The 7,811-nt window shown below is 47.7% G+C and overlaps 1 protein-coding gene across 1 annotated transcript; it reads right to left on the reverse strand.

Moving 5' to 3' along the window:
- Positions 1-1,469: 1,469 nt before the first annotated feature.
- Phox2b (paired like homeobox 2B) lies at positions 1,470-6,143 on the reverse strand. Its single transcript, XM_021163890.1, has 3 exons — positions 5,689-6,143; positions 4,664-4,851; positions 1,470-3,710 (listed from the first exon to the last, which is right to left on the reverse strand). Exons 1-3 carry the CDS (start codon positions 5,927-5,929, stop codon positions 3,195-3,197), a joined length of 945 nt encoding a protein of 314 aa, XP_021019549.1. The 5' UTR covers positions 5,930-6,143; the 3' UTR covers positions 1,470-3,194.
- Between the last annotated feature and the right edge of the window lie 1,668 nt (positions 6,144-7,811).

Below are 7,811 nucleotides of genomic sequence, written 5' to 3' on the forward strand. Positions count from 1 at the left end.
ATTTGGACCAGAACAATTAAAGGCTCTGTTTATAAGCAATGTAGACTTAGCATTTACTAAGGGACATTTAGAGATGCATTTTGTTTGTTTGTTTGTTTCAAAGACTATTTAAAAGCCCTTTTCAAAGATGCCCAGAAGCTCAGTTTGACCCAAAGTTTTGACTGTCTTGGGAAGCTATATGCACATATAATTTTGAAATGCTTCCCTTTCAAATAAAAGAATCACTATGAGATGGATAAATACACTTGAAAATCAGAAGTATAGTTTATGATGATTTATGTTCACAATCATGGTCCAGCAAGCTCTGAATGAACTATCTAGCCTAGCCCTGATAGGCTCAAACAAAGCAGCAGCTTATATTCAGACTAGAGGATGCAGGCTATGGCTATGCCTCAGGTAAGAGGACTGAGTTGTTAATTGTTAAGGCAAAGTCAAAAACAAAGTGAAGGGTCAGAAACTCATATAAGACTCCTGTTTGGAAAGTGACTCAAACAGTTCAAGAGAAAAAGAGGCAAGAGTGGTGTCCTGGGACTGTCTTGATGACCCATTTATTTTAAAAGGGAACCACTATAGCTATCAGAAAACACACATACACCTGCTTCCAATATACTCAGGATTTTTAACTTTCCCTTTGAGTTTCTTACAAAGTAGAGTGTTGTATAGTATAGTTCATCAACTCTCATACTCTTAGTAAACCTGGTTGAAACCTGTCACTCAACCTTTTCAGAGTTAAGACTCCTGAGATCCAAGAATGTGTGCACACAAATCCCTAAGTGGTGCTGATACTCGGGGTTCTGAGAGCTACACTTCTAGAACTACTCAAATAAGTTAACTCTTCAAGAGCATAGAGCTCTCTTCAAAGGTTGGCATTCCGAACACATCAAATAGGAGGTCTCCTGAGCTGGTTACCCTTTCCGTGTCCCCTCACCTCCATTCAAAAGGCAATGGGAATAATAGGAGCTGCACCTGCTGTGTACAAAAGCACTATTGTTATGTGCGGTGCCTCCCAAAGTTCAAGTGACAGTGCTGCTTCCCCAGCACACCAGTACTGCAAGCAATACCTTGCCTACAGAGAGGTACCAGGATGACTCTCAGTGGCCTGGGGACTCTGGATCACCCAGAACTGATGCTATAAGTCCTGCAGGACCCCTGGACACAGAGCCCTAGTTTTCACTTCAAGTACCCTTCAGACACCAGTTCCCAAATCCTGCCTCAGATAACCCTCTATCCATGGTGACCAGGAACATCCTGTGTACATTTTTATTGGTGCTGGATGCTCCTACTGAGAAACAATTTGGTACAGAGCAGGAAGTACTCCTCTTCCCCAAGCACTAAAATTCAGGTTTGGCTCAATTTGGACTCTACAAGTTGGGAGTTGCCCTCCCAGTACTTACTACCAGTTCTTCTGCCCTTAACACTTTAAAATTAGATTGATTTAAATAAGAAAGCTCAAGAGAAAGTCCAGAGAGTTTACTTGCTTAGACTTGCTTTTTCTTTTTATTATCAACAATCAAGTTAATGGTACACTCTTGGAAAACTATATGCACATGTAGAAATATTTCCCCTTTAAATAGAAGCATTCATTATAACACGTATAAATAAATTTGAAAATCTGAAACATAACTTATGACGCTCATGTTCACAAACATAGTCCCAACGAGAAGGAAAGGAAATCGGACAGACATGCACCTGATAACAAAAATATATACCATTGTCTGAACCTGGTCTCTCTAAACACAAAGGAATCGAACCCGTGAGAACCTTATTACGTCATAAAGACACACCATAGAGACTACAAGAAGAGAAAAAACATTATACGGTCACGTAGAGGAGACGGTCTGTACTGATAGTAACACGATACAATTGAGTCACAGAACACAGCTGTAGAAAGACACCGAAAAAGTTAAAGCCTCAACATTCAACTAATATCTATAGTTTTGTGCCTTTTAAAATAAAAATTAAAAAAAAAAAGCCCAACAGAGATGTCTAAACTGCGCATAGAAGGAATTATCAATATACAGTCCGTCCACCCTACAGGAGGAGTCCAGCTCGGATCACTCAATCAGAAACGCGATCTGAGACACTTTCTGCAAACTTGTGTGTGCCTTCCCCTTGCTGGGTAAGACTGATTTCTCTGCAGCCAGCTATGTGGACTACAACTGACTCCAATGCAAAGCAGTGCCAAAAGAAGTTCCATTAAAGCTGGTGGAAGAAGAAAATGCCGGTGGGGGTGGCGGGAGAGAAAAAACAGGAGCGCTGTGAAATATGAGACACGGTTTGCAGAGTTGGAGGATGAGACGGAATCTCCTGTACAGAGGGCATCATCTCTCAGGGCCAAGCGGCTGCAAAGATTAGGGTTCGGGCCATAGCAGAGTGTGGGAAATCAGTTGCGCTAATGGCGAGATGGTTTCTGGCGAGGTGGGGACAGGCAAGCAGAGCTCCAGAAAGTCACTTTGGCTGCCAGGACAGTCTGAGTGAGCCATCACTGCAGTGACCAGAGCACAGGGACCTGAGGGGAACCAGGGCCGGACAGGCATCAGTACTCTTTCCTATAGAGGAGCCTCGAGACAATCTGTGCAGTCGTGAGCGAGAGAATTTAGGGGTTCGCAAGACCAAAACCTCAGCGCCAGCCACAGTCCTCCCTGTCTCCTTTGTATTTTCAAATTATTCCCTCCATTTGGATCTTTAAAAAAAACTTTTTTGTAATTTATTTCATTTTCCTTTTGTATCATTGCTGCTTTCCAACTTTTTTTTCCTAAGAAGTCACTGAGTTGGTTGTGGTGCCCCCATCTCTCCCTATCACCTACTTGGGGCCACAGACACACATTCTCTGAGACAGACATACACCCGTCACTCAGACACAGCCCCCTGAGAGAGTGCCCCGAAGTCCAAGCTCACATCCCTTGGGCAGCAGGTGGAGCCCTGTCCTATGCGCAGCCCAAGGCAGGTGAAGATTTTTGTTTGTTTTGTTTTGCTTTGCTTGGGGGTGAGGAAAGGGGTAGGAGTGGGGTTGAAATGGGAGCGACGTCATTTTCTCGGTTTTTTTTTTTTGTTTTCGAATCGCGATCATTTTAGGCCTTCGATGAAAAAAAAAAAAAAGCCACTGACAGCAGCGACACTAGCCTTGGGTTTACCCACTCGCCCACTCGCCAGCCCGGATTCCGGGCTCGCCCGCCGCCGCCGCAGATCGCAGATCAGAACATACTGCTCTTCACTAAGGCGGCTTTGGCACCGTTGGGTCTTTGGAGCGAAGATAAGACGCTGGCGAAGGGCCCCCCAAGAGAATCTGGGATGGAGGTGATGGGGCCCGGGCCAGGAGCCCAGCCTTGTCCGGGGCCTCCGGCCGCAGCCAGGCCTCCCGCCGCCGCAGCCGCAGCCGCCGCTGCAGCCGCTGCAGCCGCAGCAGCAGCCGCAGCCGCACCGCCCTTGCCGGGTTCGCCTCCCGGGCCCCCCGGGCCCGCCGCCCCCGGAGCTCCGGCTGGGCTAGGCCCTCCGCCACCTCCTCCATTTGCCCCACAGCTGGGGGTCGGGTTGGGGTTGGGTCCCGGGCCCCCAGTGCTGTCAGGATCGGTGCTCTTGGCCTCTTTGCTCTCATCGTCCCGGGAGGAGTCAGATTTCTTCCCGGAGGAGCCGTTTTTGGCGGCGGCGGCAGCGGCGGCGGCTGCGCGCTCCTGCTTGCGAAACTTAGCCCGGCGGTTCTGGAACCACACCTGTCAAAGAGAGGGCAGGCGATGGAACCGGTGAACAAAACCAGAAACCAAAGACGACCCAGTCTGTTACACACACACACACACACACACACACACACACACTTCGCTGTATGAATGGACCATTGAGACACTACAGAGCAGAGTCCGACAAGTCTGCCCTTCTCGCTGCTGCTGCCTTTGCTGAGAAACTTTCCTAGGGCCCAAACGAAAGTGCCAAAGAAATGACACCGTAAGGGACAAGTACAAAAATAGCAGGAAAGCCCTAAAAGTGAAGCCTTTCTCTCTCTCCCTCTCTCTCTCTCTCTTCCCCTCCCCCCCACCCCGTACTCTTAAACGGGCGCCTCACCTACTTCTAGGCTTCTCAGGTCTAATGGTGGAAGGAGGGTGCCTTTCGCTTTGGTGACACAACGGATCCACTGGCCATCCACAGAGGAACCTTCTTGGTGCTCACCGACCTTACACCCGGCTAGGGGGACCATCTCCAGAAAGCACCTTTGCTCCCAATTGGTTAGCTATAGTAAGGTGCGGGTTTCTGACTCTAATGGAGTAACAACCCCTTCTTGAATCTGTTTCAAGTCCTGGTTGCTAGGAAATTAATCCTTGAGCCACGGGCACTAGATTTTTTTTAAGGGCGCTTGAGTTAAGAGGCACTGTGGGCAAACGAATCACGGCAATTAAGCTGACATAGATACAGGTAGAGGATGCAATCTTCCTCTCACCGGACACTTCTCTCCAAAAAGCCTTGTTCATTCAAACTCCCAAACCCCTGCTTTGGTGGGAAACACTGCAGTTGTGAATAAATTGCCTAGAGTCTGTGTCCTACCCCCCACCCCCTACCCCGCTCGTGCGCATAACACTCCAAATCCCATTTCTGTGCCGGGCCTAGGTCCCTTTGGAACCATAAGCGTCAGCACCCACCCCTCACTGCTGCTGCGGCACTCGATCTCCTGTACCTGGACTCTCGCCTCGGTGAGGTCGATCTTCAGTGCTAGCTCCTCCCGGGTGTAGATGTCAGGGTAGTGAGTCTCAGCGAAGACCCTCTCCAACTCTTTGAGCTGCGCGCTTGTGAAGGTGGTGCGGATGCGCCGCTGCTTGCGTTTCTCGTTGAGGCCGCCGTGGTCGGTGAAGAGTTTATATGGAACTAGAGGATGACAGAGGAGACTAGAGTGAGCAAAACAGTCAGGATTTGAAGGGCCACCGAACCAGAACGTGGGGACCAAGGTCAGATAGCCTGAGAGCCGCTACAGACACCAGGCACGTCTAGAAGGAGGTTTTAGTTACAGCGACCTGCCAAGAAAAACCCAGCAAATTAGTATCATACAGAAACAGGGGCGCGAGTGTAACTTTGTGCCTGTTTCTGTGGCCCAAGTGCCTTTGGGTGACGTGAAATAGCAAGTTGGAGAGTGTTTGAGGCCCCAAACGGAGGATAGTTCATTCAGCAGGAAAACAGTCCAAAACCATCATTAGTTGGTTATCAGAAAGCCAGGAACGAAGTTACCACTCACGCCCACTGTTGCAACTTTTCAATTCTCAGAACTCGATACCGCAAAGTTGGGGATAGTGCTGTAAAGAAAACCAATAAATTCAAGAAATGATCATAAAAATGACCGGCCCAAGAGGTGTGAGCCGCTGTCGGTTCTTTTAAAAAAAGAGAGACACCGCCAGTAATGAGCTTTACTCTTTGTTATTTAATTATTTTCTAAGCTTTACGTCTCATCGCAAAGTAAATAAATTATGCCTATCATTTTGGCAGCTTAAGATAATTTTGTTGGCGGTTCGGGTGTGACTAGGATAGTGTAACCCTGTAAGTGAATTACCCCTCCCTGCAATCGCTTCTAACGTGATAAATTCTTTCATTTGTGTAAGCAAATTTCGTTTGGTAAATACTAAACACATTTCCATTTTCAAATGCAATCAAGGCTTCCTATATACGAGCGGAAAGGCAGCTTCTTCCGCTGAGAGAGCTAGCGGTCCTTACCTGCGGCGTACGGACTGCTCTGGTGGTCCCTGAGGGTGCCCAGGCTGCAGGATCCCGGCGTGAGGGACGGGCAACCGGACGTGGCCCCAAAAGTGGTCCTTATCGGGTTATACTGGAAGCCACTGGCCTGGCTGCAGGAACTGAAGTCTGCATATGCTGAAGCCAAGCTGGAGGTATCCATCCCAGCCATACAGGACTCGTAGGCAGAGGAATTGAGGTAAGAATATTCCATTTTATACATTGAAAAGGTTCTGGATGGCTCAGCCAAGTGGAAAAATGAAATAAAAGATGGATGTGGAGACGGTGGCTGGAGTGGGGAGATGTGCACTGCTCAACGCCTGCCTCCACACTGGCCTCCTTACTACCAGCCGAGCCTAGTTTTATGAAAAAGCCTCCTGTGAGATGCCTTGTCTGAGGTCTCTAGAGTATATAGTCCTCATAATAAACTTGGCTCTTTCCACTTGGACAATAGCAAAGCGGTTGGTCTTATTGCTGGCGCTTTTTACATGACAATAACTCATCCGTCTATTGGGCTGGCACTGGGGAACTGAGCTGTCCAACCTCCCTATCATTGATTCCTGCATCTCTAATTAGAATTTAATACCACACCATTACGCACCGAGCCCCTGATCCTCCCTTCTAACCAGCTCCTGCCCTTTAATTCAATCACGCTACTTGGAAATAATGAAAGTTGGGTGACGATTTTCCCTGATCCAATTTCCAAGAGCTTTTAAGCCTTTTTAACTGATCATATACCTTAGGCATAAATTGAGATAGTGTGTTTCCCCCCTTCTTCGTCTTTTTTTTTTTTTCTTGGTTAGGGAGAAGAAACCTTGATGTCATAGAAAACCTGTTTTGTAAGAGTGTTACACGCTCAATTTAACAACAAGCCTACCCCCCGAAGTGCATGGAATGCTATAAAGGACTGGGACATTGGCAAGACTCAGGCGCCCTGTAACATAGCGTAAGTGGGCCAAAGGGTTTTATGTGAACGATAAGGATAAGCGGATTTCTTTAAAATACACCTAGTCCAAGGGGTTGGAAAAAATAGCATCTTATCAATTGTGTTTCTCCTCGAAGCTTAATGTGCTTTCCAGAGACGTGGGCAGACAACCTCTTTACAAGAGTAAAATAAACAACCTAGTAAAGCTCTCAAAGGTGAAACATCTGGATTTCCTACTGAACGTTTCTCTGCGCTTAGCAGTGCTGTGTCTGCCTGAGTTAGTGCAGATTTGCAACGCCGGCGTGTAGGAAACTTCCCGCGGTGGCGGTTCGTTTTAATCACTCGCTGGCTACCAAGCCCAGCAGGAAATGTGCCCAAATGGGGGTCTCCTTTTCCAGCCCTTTGCTCTCGCACTCTCTTTCGCCTCCCAATCCCCTCCAGATCTGGAGTTTCCCCAAAGAGGATCGCTGCCTGTTTGCCCTTTACGTTTTCGGACTTCACGGAGCAATTTAAGCAAACAAGGCAACGGCTCGAAGAAGCGCACTTTCCTAGTTCGATTCCTCGGGCTCTTGGGTTCTGGCAACAAGGCGCAGACAAAGAAGCCAGCCGTGATTTGTAGACCTCGGTGGCCCTATGATTTAAGCAGAGGGTAATTTTCATTTGGTTAGTTAGACTCTAGCAGAATAAAGGGAAATATTTCATTAAATCCTTCCTCTCGGTGGACAAGAGGGGGGAAATGCTTAGTTGAATCGCCGTGCGGTGTAAACAAACCCTGGATATTTTATATGAATTAAATGTGTAGATAATTAGTTTTATTGCATTCATTACCCCCTTTATGTGCTCTGTAACAAGTCAGTAATTAAAGTAACAAACTCATAAAGTCTTTATAGGGGCATTTAGGCGTTCAGTGTTTGCCAAACTAAGTGGTTTAATTCGATGCTAGTGCCGGGGAGTGGATGGGCGCCCGCTCTCCACTGCCACCCTACTTTATTGCACACTAAACCGCTGCAGACGCTGTAATGGATTAAACCCGGACAGCGACACCGGCCCCCAGCCTTTTCAGCCTTGGCCCAGGTGTTTGCGCATCCTCTGTACGGAAGAGCGCTGAACTGGCGAGTTCAGGCAAGGAGACCCAGCGAGGAAGCTGGTGATAGTTTTATGGGAAGAGCTGATAGTTTTA

The sequence above is a fragment of the Mus caroli genome, chromosome 5 (genome assembly GCF_900094665.2).
Source record: "Mus caroli chromosome 5, CAROLI_EIJ_v1.1, whole genome shotgun sequence".
NCBI lineage: Eukaryota > Metazoa > Chordata > Mammalia > Rodentia > Muridae > Mus > Mus caroli.